This window comes from Rhamphochromis longiceps, linkage group LG17, assembly GCF_057381845.1.
Source record: "Rhamphochromis longiceps isolate RC_006_pf linkage group LG17, R_longiceps_female_GT1.1, whole genome shotgun sequence".
NCBI lineage: Eukaryota > Metazoa > Chordata > Actinopteri > Cichliformes > Cichlidae > Rhamphochromis > Rhamphochromis longiceps.
Window position 1 is genome coordinate 5,938,049 of NC_140573.1, and position 25,117 is coordinate 5,963,165.

At 41.7% G+C, this 25,117-nt stretch overlaps 1 protein-coding gene across 1 annotated transcript; it reads right to left on the reverse strand.

Moving 5' to 3' along the window:
• Nucleotides 1-1,638: 1,638 nt before the first annotated feature.
• On the reverse strand, nt 1,639-24,294 carry pik3cg (phosphatidylinositol-4,5-bisphosphate 3-kinase, catalytic subunit gamma). Its single transcript, XM_085386523.1, has 24 exons — nt 24,130-24,294; nt 22,828-23,047; nt 22,571-22,742; nt 22,189-22,451; nt 18,935-19,021; nt 18,742-18,842; nt 18,444-18,613; nt 18,171-18,358; nt 16,091-16,198; nt 15,886-15,970; nt 15,372-15,801; nt 15,165-15,263; nt 14,948-15,083; nt 12,315-12,380; nt 12,043-12,186; nt 11,165-11,246; nt 7,054-7,157; nt 6,756-6,902; nt 6,582-6,672; nt 6,317-6,447; nt 4,302-4,413; nt 4,010-4,167; nt 3,803-3,884; nt 1,639-3,584 (listed from the first exon to the last, which is right to left on the reverse strand). Exons 2-24 carry the CDS (start codon nt 23,038-23,040, stop codon nt 3,385-3,387), a joined length of 3,369 nt encoding a protein of 1,122 aa, XP_085242649.1. The 5' UTR covers nt 23,041-23,047; nt 24,130-24,294; the 3' UTR covers nt 1,639-3,384.
• Nucleotides 24,295-25,117: the final 823 nt, after the last annotated feature.

A 25,117-nucleotide genomic window follows, 5' to 3' on the forward strand; every position in this document is an offset into this window, starting at 1 on the left:
GGGGAAACCTGCAGTCAGCTGAAGAAGTCACTTGGATGAGTGACAAAACGTTTCTCCCACTGAAAACACTACGTCCAGATGAACAGAATCAATATAAGTATAATATGACATACCTCAGACTTTTCTTCCCTTTTTCCTCTGCTTAAGAACTGTTTACTGACAGCCACAATTTCTGATGAGGCTTCAATAAACAGTAAATAGATCAATTGAAGGGTCAGATGCATCTCTTAGGTCCTGTATCAGGTCTTTGCTGGATTTTGTTTTCCTGTTTCTTAAGGAGATGACTTTCATATATTGTCCATCTGCTGTAAATAGTTTGCAGGCCCACCACTTCTTCTACAAAGAAATGAGGGCTGGCTCAATACTTATGCACAGCACTGTGTAAAATATATTTTTGTTGTCCAAAAGAGAAGGATGGAGGAGACGTTGCACATAAAAGCATTGACGATTTATGTCTATCTGCAAGAATGCATAAGAAAAAAAACACTCTATTCAGTGAGCACCATTATTGTCTTGCTTCGATACAGTTCGTAGGCACACTAAAAACCTTACAAATTACATTACATAGAAAAAAGTCAAAAGGAGGAGGCTCATCTGTCTAATCCATTTAGAACCTCAACACTGTACATCACAAGGCATAAGCGTACTGCCATAAAGACTGAAAGAGATGTGTTCTTCGTGCAGTGCGCTTACTCCCACGACTCTGCTGAAATTTTGTTGGGGAAGACAAAGGAGATAAGGTGAGGAGGAACAGAATACATGGGATAACTATCAGGAAGGAAAAGGGGAGCTGAACAGGGAAAAATACAGGGAAAAAAGAGGAGCAGAGGAAAGGATGAGACTGGTTTCTATTTTGTCAAGCTTTGGGACGTGTAAATGTAGAGACAAGCTTGTGGTCTTGCGCCATCTTGTGGTAAAAGTGGACTTCCATCATTGAAGTACACTCACCAGACACTTTATTAGGCACATCTTGCTCATACTAAGTTGGACCGCCAGAACTGCTGCAATTCTTCATGGCATGGATTCAACAAGGTGCTGGAAATACTTCACAGAGATTTTTATCCATGGGCATGATGGAAGCTATTTGAATTCAGTAAACGTCTTGACATAATCCAGAAACCAGTTTGAGAGTTTTGACATGGTGTGTTATCCTACTCAAAGCAGCCATCAATAGATAGCATTGTTTAAAAGCCTGCCCGAGTGTACCTTAGTCGGTATTAAGGGGCCCAAAGTTTGCTAAAAATATATCCCCTACACCATTACTCTATTACCACTACCAGCCTGAATCGTTGACACAAGGCAACACAGATCCATGCACTGATGTATATTGCCAAATTCTCACCCTTTCATCCAAATGTTGAGGCACCAATTGAAACTCAGACCAGGCAACATTTCCCTGTCTTCTTTTCTCCAATTTTGGTGAAACTGTACAAACTCTAGACTCTGTTTCCTGTTCTTAGCTGATAGGAGTAGCACCTGGTAGGTTCCCCTGCTGCTGTAATCCATCTCCATCAAGGTTTGACATGACATGTTGTGCATTCAGAGATGCTCTTTAGCACACTTCTTGGCTGTAGTGAGTATTACTGTGAAAGGACATGACTTACATTGAACAGCACAAACACGTTTCAGTCCTTTTATTGTCCGGAATCAACGTCTACAGGCAATTACACGCACAAAAAGGCTTGATTATAAAACGTTCTTTCTGCTACAAAAAAAAAGAAGAAGAAGAAAGTTTTCCATCTTTCCAATAATGTTTTAATGCAAACTTTAAAAAAACACTGATTGTCAAACTACTGCATTTAACTTTCTTTTAGCTTTTATCTCCAACATAGATACATGGATACTACTGATATGGAAAGACAACACAATCCCACTTCCTGTTTATTTCAGAAAAACTGTGGAAAGACAAAAGTACATATTCATACAGTAAGCTGCAACTTATCTCTGTACATGGCTGTTATTTTAAACTTTAAGACAGCAAACAGCCATAAAACAGACTGAAACATGTTTTTAAGTCATTACATAATTAGAAGTTGGAAATTCCAGTTTTAAAGACATCGAACAGTTTTTCCTTAATGGGCAGCGCAAATAAAAACCACTTTCACGTATAAATAATAAGCCTCTCATCAAGCACAAAGTTGGATGTGTTATATTATTTGCAATCTCTGAAAAGGAGAATCTAACCATTTCAATAAACTCTTGCATACTAGTCAAATATATATATATTAAACATTTAATTACCTGGACACTGAAACACTACTAAAATACTCTGACCACATTTAAAACATTTTTTAAGGATGAACGTAAACATTGCAAAGATCCGTTTTTTACTGTTTGCTTCTGTTTTAAAAGCTTTCTTTTTAACTACTGCATTAAGTGGTGTCACTAAAGCAGACAGATTCAGTGCTTTTAAGTCTTAGGTCACTCCTATTTTGCATCTAAAAATGACACATTTGATGTTTGACATGGTCCATTGTGCAGTGAAAACAGTCATACCTGTATTTGGTTTATCTCTCCCCTTGGTCTGAATCATAGCATATAACCTTTAGCGCAAAGCTTTGCAGGAATGGCTCAGCAGATAAAATTTAAGTTAGTGACGTTTTATAGACAGTGACATCCCATTATTTAGCGAAATATCTCATTTCAGATGGTCTCAGCTCATTCGCACAGGCCTAGAGACTGATCAGGCCATCTCCCCCGGCAACCTCTAGTTGCTAGGCAAAACTGTGTATTTGGCAACCACTTGGCAAGTGGTTCCTGGAAGTTGGGGAAGGTTGCCAGGTGACATCAGCGCTGCACCACAAATCGTCCTTGTGATTGTTTTGGTCACTATTAGATTGCCACAGTCTCCCATAGCTTGCATGGAAGACAGCAATTTGTTTGCAAGCAGCCTTGACTTGAAAAAGCGCACCACAAACAGGAAACAGAGAAGGTTCACCTTCAAAGTAAAAGTTCTGCCTTACCACTGGAACCAACACATTTCAAAAGGCCCAACTTTTACTTTGAGGGCAAATGTGTTCCGTTTCTGGTTTGTGTTGCACTTTTAACAGTTTCACTACAGCTGGGTGAGCAGTTTTCAAGTGTTTGCAGACAAGTTAACATCTTCCTTGAAAAAGCAACCAGAAAGAGGTTTTTGTTGCAGAACCGTATATCTCTTTAAACCACTCTCAAAAACTTGTTGAGAACACGGTTTTCCCTCGTGACCAGTGGCTGTCTAATGGTCACCGACCAGTCTCTAGATGCCTAAAACACCACTTTCAAAAATACATTGTGTGCAAACATTTTAAATCCTTCTAGATTGTCTTCAGATTTTAAAGTCAAGAGTTTAAACTCTTCAGTCATTGACTTTTTTTTTTTTTTTCATGGAATACATCTTAGTAAGTCCTAAGTGGACCGTTTCTCCACACCCTGCTTGATTCCCAGGACCAGATGAACAAACCAGTTAATCTGAACCATCCAGCCTTTCTCCCTGCAGATCTCTATCTGGTCCAGCAGGTGGCGCTGTGCCTCATCTTCACTGCGGCCAACAGTCAGGGCCTCGCGGATGTACTCGATGTCCTCCTTACTAGTCAGCTGAGGCATCCCTGTTAATGAACCAAAAATAAGTGTCAAAGCATGAGCATGTCTTAGTTTCACTTCACTTTGGTATCAATATCTAAAAAGATTGAAAATCTGTTTAAAACTACTTGTCACCGGTGAGCCAGTCATACTCAAATTGGGTACAACTGGACCAACCTGTGAAAATGACACTATTATTATTGTTTTAATAACTGGGTGTTGTGGTATCAGGAGGAGATTGTACCAGTCATAAGCATCATGGAGAAAAGAATGATGAGCAGGTTGGTGTGATGCCGAAGGGCGAGGTAAGCCTTCACGCACACGTCCTGAAACACAGAGGATGTTCATATAGACAAATGTGACTAACTGGTGTTTGCATGAATCTGCATGAATTTAAGAATGGGACGTGTGTGTTCCTGCATCTATATTGTATTGACATGAAAAAAAGCACCTGGAACTTCTGGAAGTGGGGGCTACTTTTCTTTCCCGAAGTTCCCATAACATACAGGAAGTCTGGTGTGAGCACAAAGGGAACCCACTCCTTACTGATTCCCATGAAACTCTTGTAATTCCCCAGGATGTGACCAAAGTCGATGTGGAAGAGATTCCCTGCAGAAACACAAAGGAGGTCTGTTAGTGTGGTGCCACTCGAGTTTAATTTCTTTCTAAAAATATCCCATTTTTGTAATTATTTAATCTGTATTTTGTCTGACAGTGACGTGAAAACGCAGATGTAAGATTACCAGATTCAGTGATCATGATGTTGTCGTTATGGCGATCCCCAATACCCAGGACGTATGTAGCCACACAGTATCCACCACAGGAGTACAGGAACCTCTCCACAGCCTGCTGGAACTACAACACAGACAACAGAGTTTTTAATCATGTACTTGTATACGACAACATCCGGGCTGTAACCCATCCAGCTTTGATAAGTGAGCTTCACACTAATAGTGTAGCTGTTAAAAACATGCACAAGGACATTCAGCTCCTCATGAAGACCCAAGTTTAATCATCACGACTAATGCAATGGCTAAAGCCCTTACACTGACCTAAGCCTAACTTTATCTTAACCCTTTAAACCAAGTCTTAAATCTCAAAGAGGTCTTTGAAAGGGGTGTGGAAAAAATGAAACACCATCACTCTTACAGCCTAAAAGTGTATCAAAGATAGACTATTACACACTATGTTTTCTAAATTCTGTGTCAAATTTATTAATTTTCATCTTCAGTTTTCTTGAACAAATGACTTGCGTCACACAGTCTCTAGTTTGCATGAGCAGTTGTTATGAAAGCTCCAACACAGAATCTGCCCACTGGGAACATGCAGAGGCACAAACACACACTCACACGCGTGCGCGCGCGCGCGCACACACACACACACACACACACACACACACACACACACACACACACACACAGTGAGTGTATCTTCGCATCAGTCCTTGCTTCAGAAGTGTAGCTTTCTGACTGCCTGCATGTGATGCATTTTGGACACATCTGTAAATTGTAGCTTTAACAAATAACCTCAGTTACACTCTCGCCCAACAGACGCTGCACTATTAAAAGCCAAGTGAGCACACTCACTCACACACACAACAATACTGTTTTGGAAAGAGAACAGCCATAATTATACGGTGGCAGGTTAAATTGATGGTATGTGTGTGAGTCACTGCTGATAAACAAAAGCACCCAAGAAGCAGAAGAAGTCAATGCTAACTGAGCTAGATTAGGGAAGATTCGATTTGGGAAGACTTGTACTTACGTTATATTGACCCCTTTATTTGAAACTCTGGCCATATTTAATATGAGAATCAATTATTGTAACAGAGTTAATGCCAAAAGTGACAAAAGGAGTAACAGGTCCCCTTTAAGAAACTTTGACCTTGTAGTTACTGGAAACATAACTCGGTTTAAAAAAACCACGCAGAGGAAAAAGCGCAGACTGTGGGAGTGCAGGTGTCTGTGCTAAAAGTAGCGCACGTGGGTGCCATAGCGACAGGAAAAACTCTGACGGTTGCTTCCTTCCTCTCTCTTCCTCATTTCCTCTGATCTAATAAAGTCTGCAAAACTGGTCTTATCAACACAGTTACTTAATGCATGCATTGCGTGCAAGGCTTGTAACTAAAGCTTTGCTGATCAGCGACATGTAATCAAGTATAATGATGAATTGGAGCGGAGGTATCAAATATGGGGGACAGGGACCAGAATCAGCCTGACAAAGACTTCAATCCGGTCAGCTGGATTGCTTTGCGAAAATGGAAGTAGGGCATAAAAAAGTCCACCAATGGATTTAAAAAAAACTAGATGACAGCTTTGTAATGCCATTTGTTTTATTTGAGACTTCTACATCATCCGTGTGATTTTTTAAGCAATAAATTGCTTAAAAAAAAAAAATCCCAGCTGCACATCACTGAGCAGTGATGACCAGGAACGCGAGCAGCATGAAAAATCATCAAAGATGGAAAATACAGCATGAAAAACACAGTGACAGCAGTGGAAACTTCATTGTTTAGCACTTGGTTTACCTTCAGCTCTTTGCGTGTTAGGACTTCGCTCTTCACCGCAGCTGATTGACCACAGGACAAACAAGTGCAGCCCGCAGACCGGTTGTACTGCATATTTTTGACACTGACCCCATCTGACAACAAACACTCTCTGTAGGTAGTCAGGCTGTCCACGACTGCCCGCAGACTGTCTTCGTGCTACCCCCGCTCAAGCGTAAAACCATCATAAGCTGTCAGTGATACAGTACGTACCTTGTCCTCACTGACACACTTGTCCCGGAGCCACTGGTAGAGGATTTCATCTTTAAATGCGCCGGTGCTTCCCACAACACTCTGCTGGATGTTGGCGATGGTGGTGGCGTCCTTAACAATCTCAATCATGCCTACAGTGATGCAATAAAGACAGCGATGACACGCTATTTTGGATTTGTCAGGCTCACATGATCAGCCTTGGTTGTTATAAATGAGGGACACAGGATCTAATATGTTTTCTGTATCTCTGCAGGGAATAACCGACCTATCTTATTTCCAGTGGAGATGCAGCCGTACGGTAAAAGACAGAGATCCAGCGATTCAGTCTCCCAGATTGACTCCATGATCAGCAGAATCTGCAAAGAAGACAGACGGAGTGCTACAGAACTTTTCTTCTCATAACTCTCTCAGTCCTGTCTAAGGCTGAGCTGCTACACACCTGCAGGATGAGCATATCCTGTCTGAGATCATCACCGTCTTTGAAGATGATGCCTATGGGGTCTTTGGAGAGAGTGGTGGAGTCGGCCCGTTTGAACTGCAGCCACAGCGGCTTCTTCTTAGACGCCATCACTTTGCACTGCTCAATCTACATAAAGATAAATTGTTTTCATCAAAAATTCAGTCATTTATAGATACAATTCTGACGTCTCTGCCCAGAAATAAGCACTCATGAGAGCTGAAAGTTGTTCTAATTTCAGTGTTTATTGCAGGGTCGTGTTGATGTGTTTGCTCCTCACCAGCAGGGCTCCAGCTCTTAGTCCTGGATCATAAGGAACTCTGAAGCTCTCTGGCAGACCAGAGGACTGCAGATTCTCCAACTTCTGACGCAACTGAAACACCACTGAAAAACACACACTTCTTTCTTTACACGTCTTTTCAAGTCTTAGTGCAAATTAGAAGGTTTAGAATAGTCAGAGTAATATCGACACATCAAAAAATAAAAAATAAATACACATCTGACCATACAGTACATACATGCAACCATGTATTCATACAACAGACATGCTTTACACATGCTTAGATACAAATGCTGGTGTTAACCACAGAAAGTACAACCCAGAATAAACTAGTGAAGAATGTTTAGCAAAGAAAGGTAACCGTAGACATTTAAAGCAAAGGTTTGGGGTGCAAACCTCAAAAGTGTGATATTCTGTTGATAACAGAATAAATAAAACCAGTGTGGAAGAAAAAGTCAGCAGGTTCACTGTATAAGCAGGACCAAAGCCTTGGAGGGTTTGTATTTAAAACTGAAACCATCTATCCATCTTCTTCCACATATCCACTTTGGGGTTTGCAAGGGCACTGGAGCCTATTCCAGCTGTCATAAGACAAAAACTGAGCTTACACCCTGGGCTAACACAGAGAGACAACCATTTTTTATTATTATTAATCCTTTATTTATCCAGGTAAAAAATCTCATTGAGATTAAAAATCTCATTTCCAAGAGAGACCTGGCATCATAGCAACAAAAGTCACATACCACATAGGTATCTAACATTTAAAACAAATACAATATCCCATACAAACATGTGTAAAATATACAATAACAGATCAAATTAAGAGTACATTAAAAATAATCACACTGAGTAAAAGAGCTGTTCTCTCGTTCCTTTAAGACAGACTTAAACTCTCCCAAGGTAACCAATTCTGATAACTTCAGTTCCTTCTGCAGATTATTCCAGGAAGCAGGGGCAGCGTATTTAAAAGCCCTTTTCCCCAATTCTGTTCTGATTTTTGGGACAATCAATTGTATGATTTTGTTCGAACGAAGGTTGTATTGGTTGTGGTTTTTACACATATAAACACATAAATAAGATGGAACCAGCCCAAGGAGAGATTTATAGATAAAAATCAACCAATGGGAGAGTCTGCGAATATGCAAAGATGGACATTTAGCAGCAGCATACAAAGAACAATGATGTACACGATTTCCATAGCCAGTAATAAAACGTAAAGCACAATGGTCCACAGTATCCAACCTCTTTAGGTAGTGGGCAGGTGCATTCATAAAAAGCAGGTCACCATAATCCAATAAAGGTAAAAAGGTTGCACGAATCAAATGTTTTCTCACTTGGAGGGAGAAACAGGATTGGTTTCTAAAAAGTAACCTAGTTTTAATTTTAACTTCGACACAAGCCTTTGAATGTGAGTCTTAAATGACAAATTCTGATCTATAATGATCCCTAGATACTTGTAAGATGTGACCATTTCAATTTCAGATCCTTGAATTGTTTTAATCTTAGGAGACGTAGCTAACAACTCTTTGCCATTTGAGAATAACATGAACTTGGATTTCTCTGGATTTAACACCAACTTAAGTTGAGTTAAATGGGACTGAACGACATCAAAGGCAGACTGCAGAAATTGCAGAGTTTGTGCTACTGAAGGGGATGAACAATAAATGATTGTATCATCTGCATAAAGATGAAATGCTGCGTTTGACAAATTATCACAAAGGTTGTTTATGTAAAGAGAAAATAGCAATGGTCCTAATATGGAACCCTGTGGAACTCCTTTGGATACTGGGAGAAAAGAGGAAGAAGACCCAGCAGCACGGACACACTGTTTTCTTGCTGACAAGTAATTTGAAAACCAACTTACAGCATTTACAGATAGACCAATATTGTTTAGACTATTTAATAAAATAGCATGGTCAACTGTATCAAAAGCCTTTGACAAGTCAAGAAAAAGAGCAGCACAGTATTTTTTGCAGTCCATTGAATCAACAATGTCATTAACCACTTTAATAGCAGCAGTTATTGTGCTGTGTTGTTTTCTGAATCCTGACTGATGTTGGGAAAGAACTGAATTTTTGTCCAAAAAGTCTTTCAGTTGTTCACTAATGAACTTTTCTAGAACTTTTGCTAGAACACACAATTTAGATATGGGCCTGTAATTATTAACATCTGAAGGATCACCTCCTTTCAGCAAAGGGAGAACATAGGCAGATTTCCATATTACAGGGATCTCACTGTTCGAGAGGCTAAGATTAAAAATGTAAGTTATCGGTTCTGCTATAAAATCTGCAGCCAACTTAAGAAAATAGGGATCAAGTTGATCTGGTCCTGCAGATTTATTTAGATCCAACAGATTTAAAGCCCTATGGACCTTAAAAACATTTAGTGGAGAAAAACTGAAGGGTTGGACCACAGATTCAGTTTGAGCAGTTGCAGAGAGAGCCTCTTGTTGATTAAGCTGTTTTAAATCTGGATATAAAGATTCAAATAGAGATCCTGAAGAAACAATATGCTCATTAAAGCAGTTTAGAATGTCGCATTTCTCTGTTAAAGTGCAGGAGTCTTTTACAACAAAAGTTGGCATCTCGTTTGTAGTTATGTCCCCATAAGAAGATTTTATTATTTTCCAGAATTTTTTAGGATCGTTCAAATGTTTAGTAGTTTTTGAAAGATAGAATTCTGATTTGGCCTTTTTAATTAAGGAAGTTGAACGGTTTCTGAGCTGTCTAAAAATCAGCCAATCCGCTTCAGATTTAGTTTTTCTGGCCTTAGCCCAGGCAGCATCCCTTTTTTTGAGTAGACTAGAGAGCTGAAGAGAAAACCAAGGGTTGTTTCTGCATTTTACTCTAAATTTGCGGATAGGGGCATGTTTATTTATAATTTTGATAAAAGTATCATAAAAATAATTCCATGCCAGCTCAAGATCAGTTATCAGGTAAATTCTACTCCAGTTATAGTCCCATAAATCATGAAAGAAAGCTTGCTCACAGAAATGCTTAAAATCTCGTTTAAAAGCTATCTGTGGCCTTGATTTTGGGAGCTTCGATTGCCTGACTACAGCTACCACACAGTGGTCACTGATATCATTTGCGAAAACCCCAGTGTGAGAATATTTATACGGCATATTAGTTAAAAATAAATCAATAAGTGATGACTTTTCTGGGTATTTAAGATTTGGACGAGTTGTGCTGTAAATTAGTTGTGTGAGATTATATGAATCACACATGGATTTAAAACTGTCTGAGGCAGAGGACAACCAGTCCCAGTTGAAATCTCCGGCCAGCACAATTTCATTAAAATTTAAAGTAGATTTTTTACTAAGTGAAACTAAAGCCTCACTACTAGCTGAGGGGGGTCTATAACAGCCCACAATGGTAATAAAATAGCCCTTGAAAAGTTGGAGTTTGAGGGCAAGAAGTTCAAACTGCTTACAAACAGATACCGATGAATCGACAGTAACATGGAATTTGCTTTTTACATAAATTGCAACACCGCCACCCTTTCTGGGGCGGTCGCAACGGAAAAGATTATAGCCCGTTATTGCAATGTCTTTGTCAGTAATTGATTTAGTAAGCCAGGTTTCTGATAATATAAGAATATCAGTATCTAACTCTTTCATCCAAAATTTCACAAACTCAAGTTTGGGAAGAAGACTTCTGACATTTAAATGAGTGATACCAAGACCTGTTCGAGTTTTGAAATCACAAGGAGTACTTAAGCATTTGCAGTCTGGACCGGGATTAGGTTGCACATTTCCAGATAAAAGAAGCAGAAGAACAATAAAACATTTTCTTTTCACAGATTTTTTTTGTAGGATTACAGACTGATTTCTCTTAGTGCCCGATCTCTTCACGCCTAAACGCAGTTTACTGTCGCCAGTTAACCTAACAGGCATGTCTTTGGACTGTAGGGGGAAACCAGAGTGCTCTGAGCACGTGCAAACTCCACACAGAAAGGCCGGCAGGTTTGAACTACCAGCTCTCTTACTGTGAGGTGACAGGGGCATCCACAAAGGAGTACCACTAAATTACTTTAAAAAAAATAAGCAAATAATGCACGTTCATGCTACACGATATAGGCTCATATCAGTGCTTCTGTTTCTGCTCCTCACCTTGTGGCGTAACATCATACTTGTCTGCAGACATGGTCTTGATCTCACGGGTGACTTTCTGCAGAGCCTCTGTCATATCCACCTGCAAGCATCAGGACTTTCTGTCAAAGATGTGTTCAAACCCAACCCCCCAAACACCTTCTTCTTCAACACAGCCTGAACCTTTCTAGGCAGCTTTCTCGTCATTTCATTAAGAAGTCTTCGGCAAAGCTCTTCTTTGGTCAGCTGCTTTTTGTTCCATTCTCTGTAAAGATTATCCCAAATTTGGACTCCGTAAGACATGCTGCCACCAGTGTTGATTTTGCTGACCAACAATTTTTTGTCACAATTTTCATCAATGACTTCTTTTCCTCTGATGAAAAGAAAAATGATATCTAAATAAAAGTGAATGCACGAGGACAGAAACCAGCGAATAAAAACGAGATGAAATAATTCTGAACGGAAAATTCCAATCAGAACTATTAAGTTGTCTAGAAAGGCGGGACAAGTTTGGAAGTGATCCAATCAGAAGTAATCACCACGTGCAGTGAGGTTAGACATGCTCATTTGATGTGCCCCCAGGATCAGTACAGCTGGTTCACACTGTGTCTCATGAAAACGTCACAAAATCTCAACGCTTGGGAGGAAGAGATGAGCAGACATATGGAAACATTTCACATGTGACATCAAGGAAAATTAAAAAGCTTTGAAAACCGTGTTAAGTCTACTCTAATTATGACTAAAACTACATTTAAATTTGCTGTCAAAGTTATTGATGGTTGCCCCTAATTTTCCCTTCTTTAAGAATGGCGTCTTCACAGCCTGCCCTTCAGACCATGCGTATCACATTTTCACAGTACTATACAATTGTGGAAACATCTATAAATAGGGCGTGTCACCTGCTTCCGGAAGTCCTGCAGCATATTTTCACCACAGCCTCTGAGGTAGGCCTCCAGGAGGACAGCGTACCTCTGCTGGTAGTGCTTGGACTGAGCGATTTCACTCCGCAGGAACCAGAAGAGAAAATGACCGATACGCTTACTCTGCAAAAGAAAAACAAAAGGTGTTGTTTAACTTGACATTTTTTTGACTGCAGTTATTGTGCTAGTAAAACACACACACACACACAGAGCTGAAATGACATAACACAGGCAGACACATGTCTGCTTACCCTCAGAGCTCTCTTCAGCAGGAACCTGACTAGAGCGCTGTCATGGTAGGGCTCAAACTTGACTGCCTGCAGGACACACAAACACATAAACAAAGCAGCTAACATGATTTCTGATGATAGCACAATGTGTGTCTACAACAAGCCTGTGTGACCTCTGGTGTTGTGCAATGCACAAAAAGGAAAATGAAACATTCTTCCTACTCCAAAGCACGTGGTGGTGGGCTTTCTAACAACATCACGCTCTCTTCTCTTTGTACATGTTGCCGTTGGGATTAATTTTTAGAAAATACAACATCTCCTTTCACTGTTATGCTGACGATATCCAGATTTATTCACCTTTGAAATCCAACGTGTCCGCTTCTTTGCAACCTCTGTTCAACTGTTTGCATGAAGTTAAAATTTGGTTATCACATAATTTTCTTACATTGAACGAGAATAAGACCGAAATCTTTGGTAGTCTTTGGTAGTCACACTCCGCTAGACCAGTTAGCTGATGCCCTTGGCCCTCTCGCTAGCATCTCTCGCTCGCTGTAAGAAACCTTGGAGTGTTCCTGGATGGCTCTTTTAAACTTGAGAAACACGTCTCCACTGTGGTAAAAAACAGCTTTTGCCAGTTGCGTCAGATATCCAAAGCAAAGCCGTTCCTTCCTTTAAAGGACCTTGAAAAGCTTATCCACGCATTTATCACATCCAGATTGGACTACTGTAACTCCCTCTACTCGGGCCTCCAACACTCTTCTCTTTACCGGCTTCAGTTACCGGCGCGTCTTTTAACAGGTACGAGAATATATGAACGCATAATTTTAGCCAAATTACATTGGCTCCCTGTTAAATATCGCATAGATTTTAAAATTCTTTTATTCACTTTTAAAATTCTGAATAATTTAGCGCCCAGCTATCTTTCTGAACTACTCCACTTATACAATCCCAACAGAGCACTTAGATCATCCAATCACAGGCTCCTAGCACAACCTAGGTCTCGAATGAAGTCGAGAGGTGACCGGGCCTTTGTAACCGTGGCACCTAGACGTCTTAAAACTTATCTTTTTACTTTGGCTTTTGATTCTAACTAGTTGGCTGTTGTGTTGTTACCTATTTTTTGTTGTCCTGTTTTATTGTTTGTTTTAATTGTCTCATGCTTTTACTGACTGTGAAGCACTATGGTCAACACTGTTGTTTTAATATGTGCTATATAAATAAATTTTGATTTGATTTGATCATCTGCCAGGTGAAGTTAGCAGGCTGTGTGCACACATTTATACCAGAAGAACTGCCTTTTAACAGAGGCTACAGTGTGTTGGGAAGCAGCATGGACTGGCAGTAAAGCAAGTGCAATGAAAACACAGAAGTAACTGTGCTCCAACATAACTGCTATTTAAATGTTTAGAAAAAGAGGCAGCGAGTGGTTTAAAAAGGACTGAATCCCTTTTTTTTTAGCATATTGTGAAGCATCATGGAAACAGTGTATGTAATGTGTATTCTTTCACGTTCACCCTACAAAGACTTTGACACATGCATGTTCTGGAGAATTTTGATGGTATAATATATTCCACAGATCAGTGAGATGTCATAACTGCATTTAGGAAGATGTCTTTCTCCTAAAAGGCTCTTTTGTTGGCCACGGCTGACGACTGATACAGTATCGCTCATGCAAAGCTGACTGCAGAGTCAACTAAACTCACAGCATGAAACAGTGAATCAGACAGAGTGAGAGTGTAAATGCAAAAGAGGCTTGGTCCTCTCGAGCTAATATTTATCCGACCAGTCAAATGTTAGTGGTTACACATTTGAAATCAACAATAAACAACTGTAACAGCAGCAGAGTGTGTGCTCATCAGCACCGCATCATAAACTCACAACAACACAAAACTTGGCAGCAGCAATGTAAAGCAGGCAGTGTGTGTTTTTGTTCACCAAACAAACTGCCAGCGTAGGATTAAAGTGTAGCATGTCTGCGCTAGGCTATGCTAACCAGCGTCACATAGATACCAGAGCCTGAATCTGACACAGGAAACGAATGTCCAACTCTAAAGTGCAAACAGTCTCACATTATCGACACATCAACACAGAAACTGTAAAAGATCAACTTTAGCATTCAGCAACATTTTAAAAAATGCATTAGATTGATTGTTTTGTAAGCAAATGTGGTTTCAGCTGCCAAAAGAATACAGCAGGATACAAAATGTACCATCTGTTTCCTGGTTGTAGATGGAGGAAAGAAAAGTTCTGTGCAAGTACAGCGAGTACATGTTAGGTATGCAAATGTTAGCGGCAGATAACAGCTGATTTTAATGCTGGCCCACGTCAGTCGATGACTCAGCAGATACTTTTACAGCCTTCTTCGATTACAATTGGAGACTCTCACATAGGGCGCCACTTTATTAGGTACACCTCACTAGTGTCAAACTGGACCCATTTTTGGCTTCAGGAGTGCCCTGATGCTTCATGGCACAGATTCCTCTGTGCTGAGACCTTACACCCTCCCTCCATCTTTAGCTCTGAATGCACATGTATAGAAAGGTAGGAAGGTCCTAGAAAAGAGCTGATGGCTAATTCTGTGACTGAAGTGGTTCTTACTCAGATTAACCAAATATTATTTATATTAAAATAAAAGGAAAAAAGACAGGGTGTACCTGTACAAGCTGGAGAAGATATCGGAGCACATCATCATCCTCCAGCGTCTCCAGCTTCCTGACAGCCATTGAGCGAACCTGTGCATCTGAGTAGTGGCAGTCAAGCAGCTGCATGGCCAGGCCAACATCCAGACCACTGCAAAGCAATGTTATGGTGAAAGGTGATACGACATTGATCCTAAACACAGTACAGTGGCAGTTTGAAACGCTCTTGTACCTGGTGTCCCATGCGCTGCTGCGCTCCAGCAGTCGATGCGTCGCCAAAACATCTTCCTGTTTCCCCCATCTGACTGAGCCCAGCAGCTTTGGGTAGGCTCTAAGGGCAAGGCATTTGTTATAAAATTATATTTTCAGTACTTTGGGGCAAAACATTACTTTATTGTCGTTTTAATTTAAAAGGACAAATAAAGAAATAAATCAGTACCTGGGGTCACGCATACATTCGTGTCTAAAGTGCCACAGCAGCTCTTTGTCCTCAGGGCTGAGGGGATGTAGGGGATCGGTACCTACAATGGCCTCAAACTGCTTTTTCAAGTGGTTTGGCATCTCTCTCTGACCCCGCTCCCCTCCCTCTGCGTCCTCACCCCCAACAGCCCAGTCCCGGCCCACATCCCGGCTCTTGGGTAGTACCACAGGGTAGCAGTATTTGTCCAGCAAAATGGCAATGGCCATGGAAGAGGCCTTGTCTGGGTTCGTGGCTGAGGTGAGCTTGTCCGCGTTGATGCTACTGCTGCTTTCCTCGCTCTTTTCTGGCATTTTCCACATGTGGAGGATAAACTCCCCCTGGCGGAGCAAGGAGCGGTGATCGATCAGGAGCAGGTTCACGTAGTACAGGAGACGACTCTTGGTCTTTCCTGAAAGCCGGGTGAACACACAGAATAAAGCATTGCTCTGTAGATTTTCAACATGCGAAAGAACAGAAAGGGAGAGGACTTTACCATCAAGACAGCTGCTTCCCGCTGTACTCTCTTGATAAGAGCTTCCTTTGGAATTTGGGATCTGGGGTTGCTTCCCACAGATCACCTGGGTGGGAAACGTAGAACCATTATGTAACAAAAGTACAATAGTTACAGCTTAATGATTATTTATTCTACCAACAAACAGAGAATGATAACAGCACCAGAAAGAAATTTCTTAGATTACCTGGAGGTTAAGGCATGCCCCCTTAGGCAGATCCTTGATCTTAATGTTAAACTCCAGCCAGCAGTTCCACAGCACTTCTTCACTGAAGGTTTTAGAGGTGGTTCTCTCCTTAAAAATGTAAAAATAAATAAATAAACAAAACACTGCTTTTATCACCCTCCAGCCTTTTTCAAACCCATCTATTTCATATATTTTCATGCTGCTTATACATTTGTGGGCAGAAGTCATCATGGGCATGAATGTGAGGGTAATTTGGAGCTTCCAATGCTTTCTTTGAACTGTTCTTTTTCTAAGGTGGCATACATCTTTAGTTCAAAAACAAGAAGTGAGTGCACAAATTTGAAATTCCTTTAGATATTTTTTAATCCACTATTTAAGTATACATAAAGGGTCTAAAATATACATGCTGCTGCCACTAATATTGGGTTAAATGTCCCTTAGCAAGTTGCACCTGAACCAGGTGCTATTAGTAGCCAACAATAAATCTCGCTGTATATTTGCCTATTCTTCTTGGCAGAATTGGTAGTTCATTTAAATTGGTTGGTTTCCTGGCACAGACCCAGCATTTAAGCATAATCCACGGGCGATCATGGCTCAAGAGTTGGGAGTTCGCCTTGTAATTGGAAGGTTGCCGGTTCGAGCCCCGGCTTGGACAGTCTCGGTCGTTGTGTCCTTGGGCAAGACACTTCACCCGTTGCCTACTGGTGGTGGTCAGAGGGCCCGGTGGCGCCAGTGTCCGGCAGCCTCGCCTCTGTCAGTGCGCCCCAGGGTGGCTGTGGCTACAATGTAGCTTGCCGTGAATGGGTGGATGACTGGATATGTAAAGCGCTTTGGGGTCCTTAGGGACTAGTAAAGCGCTATATAAATACAGGCCATTTACCATTTAATTTTGAAGAGGCTGAGGTCAGAGCTCTGCCAAAGCTGTTCAGGAAGCATAATGGGCCATTATGTTTAAACTGCAGATTCCAGGATCAGCAGTTTAAACAACTGTTAATGTAAGTACATGTTAGTTGGATGTCTTACCGTTTTACCAAGGTCTAGAAGAAGACCCAAACAGTCACCCTCAGAGGGTAGAAAACTGGTTTGAATGCTCAGAAACAACCAAGGCTCAAGCTTGCCATGGAATGGAAAAGTGCTGGAACACCAATGTCACTGTCCACAGTTAAGTGAGTTTTCCATTTCCACGGACTGAAAGGCTTGTATAGTTATATTTAACTCATTCACTCAGTGAAGCAGTGGGCAGCAATTCAGCACCCGGGGAGCTCAGTGGTACCTCAGTGCAGCCGTTGTATTTTCAAATTCAACACAAAACTGTTTTATGTAGTTTGTAACACAAACTATCTGCTAGCTAAATATGCAGTTGCTGTATTTTTTTTCTCTGGGTGAGAAAAAAACATTAAAGTGTGACAGATGAAAGACAGGACAGAGGAAGTGAACGTTAGCAATGCTCATGCTACCAGTAGTGAGAGTGCACTGAAGCACCCAATCTTAGGTATACCCTACCTGGCTAGTCTCATTTTAACCTCTGTTTATATGCTAATTATTGGAAGAAGCATACACATAAACACAACAGTCACCTGAAGGTGCCTAATATTGTAAGTTAGAGACCCTATGAGGACGCACTTGGCGACATTGGGAAGGAAAAACTCCCTTTCAACAGGAAGAAACCTTCAGCAGAAGCGGAGGCTATCTCCCGCTGCCAGTTTGGGTAAGTCAAGACATGACCTGGATGCTTGAGAATCTGCATGGACCAAAACTGGATCACAGTCAGTTAAGGAAGTTAACCTCATAATAAAGCGCTATACAAATACAGGCCATAATAGTATTTGTCAGATAAATGCACTAAAAATGCTTCCAAAGCCACAACAAAATGATCAAAAGGTTAAGTTAATATGACTTGGTTCAGCTTTGATGAAGACCAGTAGGAAGCCAGTGGTCTAAGTTTAAGTTTAATGCAATTTAAAGATAAAATAAAGGGTAAACAAAGTGTAATTTAATCTAGAGACTGCAGAGGGATCAACTTGGTTTTATGGCTGGGCTTAAATTGTCGTTTGAAAAAGTGTAGTTTTGTCTCAATTACCTGAGCTAAAAGCTGCTGCCCGTGAAAGATGCTGGCCTCGATGTAGACAATAAACTCCGGGACTTTGGGGAGAGATGGGATGTCAATACCCAGCACCTTCACTCTGAACTTCCTGTTACAGTCCCACATGGAGATGGTGAACACCCGTTCATGGTCCTTCTCATCAATGGTCAGCTGCTCATGGGTGCCTGAGAGGGAAAAATCAAAAGACTAGGGTTACAAGGTTGGCCATGTGGAAAGAAAATGACTGAACAGCTTAGTTTAACTGTTTACCTGCAACTCCAGTGCAGTCATCAACTTGGGCCCAGTCTTCCTTCTGGACCAGATCCAGATCGGGATCAGGAGGCATCTCCAGAACCAGGTGGATTTCCTCGCCATTCTTCAGGCACTGACGGATCCAGTTAAAGTTCTCCAGAGGCTTTTCTCCGTACAGGTACTCCTCCCTGTGGGACAGCGGCATGCTTACTCTCTAATGTAACGAATAAAATAGTAATGCTGCTCTGTTTCTCTCAACTTGGTTCTCAGTTTAAGCCATCAGCGGCTTTCAAGCCCAACTCGATGGCACGGTTACCTGCCACACACCCGCAGCACAAAGTCAGTCTCACACACATTGTCGGGGATGCCCAGCAAAGCTCTTTTATTTGATGTCTTGGCAAAAAAGCTCGCCAACACCTAAACAAGATGGCAAACTTTCAGGAAACTGTACAGGAAATAGGCAGAGGAAACAGTAAAGATATAAGTGGAATTCATCACTGCACATCTACCAGTGTTGGTGTGTCATCAATGGAGACTTTGATGGTCTGGCTGGCTGTCCCTATGTGGATTACCACCAGAATGTGGCCATTATTGATCTGAGAGGAGGAGCAGAACACAAAAAACAACTTGAAAGTCTAAATAAACACACACTAAGACATTTACTCCAACATTTGACCAACAGCTTGTTGACAAATGGTCAGTCATTTACGTTTTGATGCATTCTCAATCATCCAGGTAAGTAAATCTCCAAAAGTTGATTCTATTCATCTGGACGTAGCGTTTTCAACGGGAGAACCGTTTTGTCACTCATCCAAGTGACTTCCTCAGTCTGAGCTGACTGCAGGTTTCCCCAATCTTATAAACAGTACATTTGCATAATGACAGAAACCAGCCCACTGAAGGAACAATGGGCTGGGAGGTCAGTTCCTTCATCATGATTATGCAAAAACGGCCAGAAGACAGAAGGATGCGACACCGAGGACAAGTGGGTGAAGAATTTGTCTGGCAGACAGCTCACCGAAACAGAGAAAAACATCCTTGCTAAAGGGTTGAATTTTGCTGTCACGCCAAGACAAATCCCGCTAGTGGAACTGATCACAGCCACAGAAACAACAATATTGCAGAAGTGGAAGCAGAGCAACTACGGACAAAGGTTTCGGCCTGTCGCAGCAATGCAAAGCTCCCAGCATCCAACATCACCATGGAGGAGAGGAAGGCACTCACAACAACAATGACAACAACATTATCATCCTTCTGGCAGACAGGAGTAGGTGCACAGTTTTGCTAAACCAGAAAGACTATCGTGAGAAAATTTTGTCACTACTAAATGATGAAAATACTTATGAGCCCCTGAAACAAGACCCAGGCAGTGGCTACAGGAAGAGGGTGATAGACTGTCAGAAGCAGTTAGAACGAGACAATGCTATTGACCAGACCTCATACCACAGGCTGTACCCAGGGGAGTCTACACCAAGTCTGTATGGTTTACCAAAGATACATAAACAGGGTGCACCTTTAAGACCGATTGTCTGTATGATCAACTCGGTCACCAATAACATCTTTAAGTTTCTGGCTTCGATCCTCAACCCGCTGGTAAGCAGCTCTGAACACCACGACCAGAACACCTTGGATTTTGTTGAGAAGGTGAGAGATATTACGATGGAGGCAGTTAAAACCATGGTCTCGTACGACGTTACATCTCTCTTCACTTGCACTCCAGTCATGGAAGCGTTGGAGGTAGTTCGTAAGCGATTACAGGATGATCCCAACCTCAGCAACAGGACCACTCTCAGCATCGACCAAGTGTGTTTGCTTTTGGAACTGTGCCTTCATTTCACCTATTTGAAAATTTGTACATGGAAGAAGTGGAAAAGAGGGCTTTGCTATCCTACTCTGGAACACCACCAAGTCATTGGTTCAGGTATGTGGATGACACCTGGGTGCAAATCAAATCTCAGGACGTACCACAATTCATGGATCACATTAACTCTGTGGACCGACACATCAAATTCACCAGGGAGGATATGAAAAGTGTCAGGTTAGCCTTCTGTGAGATTTCCATCAGTAATGGGGGACATCTAAAAGCTGACGTGTACCGTAAACCTACAATACGGATCAGTATTTAAGGTTTGACTCTCATCATCCACTGGAGCACAAACTGGGTGTCATCAGGACGCTACAACACAGAGCCAACACCATCCCCACAGACACAGTGGCCAGAGAAGAAGAAAAACATCACATCAGGAAGGCCCCGAGTACATGTGGTTATCCCAGCTGGACTTTTGTCAAAGCTGGGAAGGCGCCAAAAGAAAGCTCCAGCTGATCCAGGAGAGAAGGACAACGGTAGACTAAGCGAAAACCTGTAGTTATCCCGTACGTGTCAGGAGTATTGGAACAGTTGAGACGCATTTTTTCTAAACACCGCATCTCATTGGGGCATACATCGGGGAAACCAAACAACCTCTGGCAAAGCGAACAGCACAACACAGAAGAGCTACCTCGTCAGGCCAGGACTCTGCAGTCTATGGACACCTACAGGCCAGTGGACACTCTTTCAATGATAAGGATGTACACATCCTGGACAGGAAGGAATGCTGGTTTGGAGTCAAGGAGGCCATTTAGGTGAAAAGAGAAAAAGACCATCTCTGAATCGAGGAGGGGGCCTAAGTACCCTTAGGACCCTCCTCTTTCGCCATCTTACAATGCTGTGATTGCAGCCATTCCCCAACTCTCTGTGAATGGTACTCATGGCCATTGATCAGTGGTCTTTGATCAATGGTCATGAGAATTTGCATAATCATGATGAAGGAACTGACCTCCCAGCCCATTGTTCCTTCAGTGGTGCTAGTTTCTGTCATTATGCAAATGTACTGTCTATAAAACTGGAACTGAAGAAGTCACTTGGATAAGTGACGAAACGTTTCTCCCACTGAAAACGCTACATCCAGATGAACAGAATCAACTTTTGGAGGGTCAGTCATTTAGTGGAACATAATTTCTAATTAAGACTAAACTGAGAAATTCATCAAACAGTTGAAAGTTCAAGTTCAGCCTGTTGATCTGCAGTTTTCTTGATGCACTATTTTCCTCATCTCATTCAAAGGCAAAACTCGCTGCTCTCATTCTCTGCCCTGTTCTCCAAGCAAATCACTCCACAGTCAGTTTTTTTGAAAGAACTTTGAATGAAGAGCCTGGGGTTTCACACTGGTAGTAATACGCTCCAGGATCCAATCACCTGTCATTACAATCATACAACTAGGAGGCAAATAGGTGTATACAAGGCTAGAGGAGGTGGTTTCTGTAGCAACAGACATCCCCGTCTATCCTGTAAGCTCAAGCTGGTGAAGAAAGTGGCTCTTTAGTGAACTTACTACTCCAAGTCACACTTTTATGTGTGACTAAAGCTGTATCAGTCATCAGCGCAAGCACAGACTTTATAACTCAAGAAGAAGAGAGAACAGGCAGATGAAGTGTGGAGTTAATACTTTTTTTAGGTTTCAAAATGAATTATTATGACTGAAGCAGAAGCTGTAGCAAAGGTTGGTCCATTTTTTTTAAATAACCTAGCCCGTTTTTCTTTTCTACTTTATAATTATAGGAAAACATCTACATCATTTTACAGAGGTTTTCATTTGAGTCTGCAGGGCTTGGAGTTCTGGGTCAAACCTTGCATATACATATAAGTCATTTTGAACTGCAGTAATTAAAGCTAACAGTGCTAACTGTGTTATACTATTATAAACACACACACACATACACACACCTTGGAGAGCAGGTGCTCGGGCAGAGGCTTGCGTGTCACCCAGGGGTCCATGGAGTAGAGCTTTGGGTCGCGTTCCGACAGCTCTATGCGTCGTGGGGTCAGCAGCTTCCTGCGTGTGAACTCCAGCTCGTCGTCGTGGACGTTGCTGACGTCGGTTACGTCGTAGCCAATCAGGTAGTTCAGGTAGCGCTGGTACTCCACAGACTCCTGTGAGGGCTGTGGGCGGGGCACTAGCTGAATCCGCCCCACATCCTTCTTCAGAGCTTTTGAAACAAACAAACAAACAAAAAACAATTTAACATGATTTAACAAAACATGATTTTTACATCACAGCTAAAGACCAGCTCAGACTCTGATTGCAGGTAGAAGTGGGTCGTGGTACCTCTCCAGTAGCGAATGCAGTCTAGCGTCTGGAAGACCTGGTGCTTGTCATAGATCTCGCAAACGTTGCCCTTCTTCTGGTACAACAGGATGCAATGGTCAGGAGAGAAGCGCTGGTAGAACTCAGGGCACAGGTTCGAAGTCACTGCCTTCATCCATACCTGGGCTTTCACCTGCAAACGAGGCGCAGTGAGGATTTTTAACATCTACAGCAGACGGTACGCGGGTCTGAGAAGAAAAGGAGTGAACGAGCCGGACCTGTTCGACAGTCCAGTTCCCAGCCACGTCCAGCTGCAGAGTGTCGGGGCCACTTCCACCCCGCGCAGCTGTGGGTAGCACAAACTCGACAGAGATCTGATCCATGGAGGTGGAGCAGGACGAGGTTATGGCTTTCTTTCTCCTCCTCCTTCGGCTCTCTTCTCGTGGTACTTGACACTCTTCGTCGCTCACCTGGATCTGCTGCCTGTCCATCGCCTAGCTTGAGGAGGATGAGTATATGGAAATAGGAAAAAAAATCCAACGCGCTGGTGTCATTAATTTGTGACGAGCCCTTCCCTTCAATAAACTCTGAAATTGGAAACATGCTGTGTTTCCTGCTGATGCTGGAAACTGAGACAGGCCATGATTGGCTGGTGAAAATATAAAATACCAAAGCATCTTCGAAGATAGACGACTCAGAGCCATCCCGGTATCAAGCATCGTCCAGCAACGCCTCCTCGTGTCAGCAAAATGTTGTGTCAGCAAATTTACCCAGATTAAGAAAGACTTCAGATTTCTTTTTTTAAACTTATTTTCCATTTATTCACATCATAAATTCAGTTTACTTCTCTTTTTTTAAGATCCAGTTTTAGATTGGCATACTTCCTAAAAGTTGGTATCAGAAAAATTCAGTCAGTCAGTGCAGAGGCAGATGCAGCAATCAGCCCACAGACCTTCAATGTTTTACTGACACCCCCCCCCCCTCTCTCTCTCTCTCTCACACACACACACACACACACACACACACAGCTCTCTATAATTAGACCTATACAAGAATAATACACTTTGCAATCTAAATGTTACCTCTAACTACACTTCAGAATCAGACACAGAAAATAAACACACTGAGGGCGACTGCATGTACTGGCACTGCTTTTGGGAAAGTAAAGATTTACCAAGACGGTATTACTCATATACCTCACTAATAACTAAATACTTTTTCATCTTTTCTTTCAAATCATCTTCACTGGCTGACGTGTTCAGGATTAAATGGCCGGGGTTTCCCTTCTGCTTCTGTCACATCAGCAGAGGAAGCTTTGAAAAGCAGGAAGCAAAACTCAAAACAACATGGATGTGATTACAAGTGGCTTTAGTGACAGTCTGCTGTTTTGACGACTGTGTCATAAACATTTAAAAACACTTGAAAAGTGACCGTGGGGCATCTACTGGTGGGGATAGTTCAGCCTGTATTTAACATGACCACAGCCGAGCAGGGTTAGCCTGTGGGTGTAACGGTACAGCTGCCGCAATAATCGAAAGGAGAGGCGGTAATTCTGTAAAATAAAATTTATAAAAACTCACCAATGAACGAAGATGGCAACGAAATCCGGAGCTTTGGACAAAAGTTTCGGCATTTATGCGGAAAGAAGAGACCACGGAATAGAGTAAATGATACTTTCAAGCTAATGTGCACAGTTTGTGGTTAAGGAAACGCGCCGCTTCTACTCAGAAACTTTGTCAAACTCTCTGGCCAACTTTTGCCCAGTCAGAGTCACACCGACACTTCCGGCTTCTCTCCAAAATAAAATACCATTACGCGACACCATGCTCTCATAGACCAGTGCAGAAAGTTATTATGTATAATATTTACAGTCAGTGACATGGCCCCACCAAGCTGAACACGCTTTCTGCAAAATACGTAAAAGCAAAAAAGGGTAAAGCATTTAAATATTAAGGGCAAACTAAAGTGAAGGGATGTTTAGAGGGAGCATGTAAGAGCTATAAAAGCAATATTATTATGTATATTTATTATTTTTATTATTATACATACTTGCATAGTTCCCTAATTAAGTTAGTGCTTTCTGGCATCAGCATCATGCCTGATCCGATGCCGTAGAACTGCCGTTGTTCACTGCCCTCTGGCGGCTACAGTAGGAAACTACATTACTACCAATACATGCGCTCGTGAGAGGTTTAAGTAATACATTTGTGAAGGAATAAGGGCAAAAATAACAAGATCCGAATTTTACGAATAAAATATGTTGAGCTACCCACTGTCGTTGTTGCTCCATTTATGTTGGTGTTTTATTAATTTATTGTGAAATAGTTGCTGGAAATGTGCATATGTAACTAGATCTAACTTAATCTATCGGGCTTGCTATAAGTCTCCGTAACCATAACCACTAGAGGGTAGTGACTGACAAAATTGCATATCAAATACCTAGTGCCAGCTGCAGTCACGCAATACTTTTTTTTAAAAATAAATACATTTGTTTAAACATGTACTTTCCACGTGTTTTACTAACGACGTGGTCGCCTCACTGTTTTTGCTGAGTTCTGCATGTAGTGC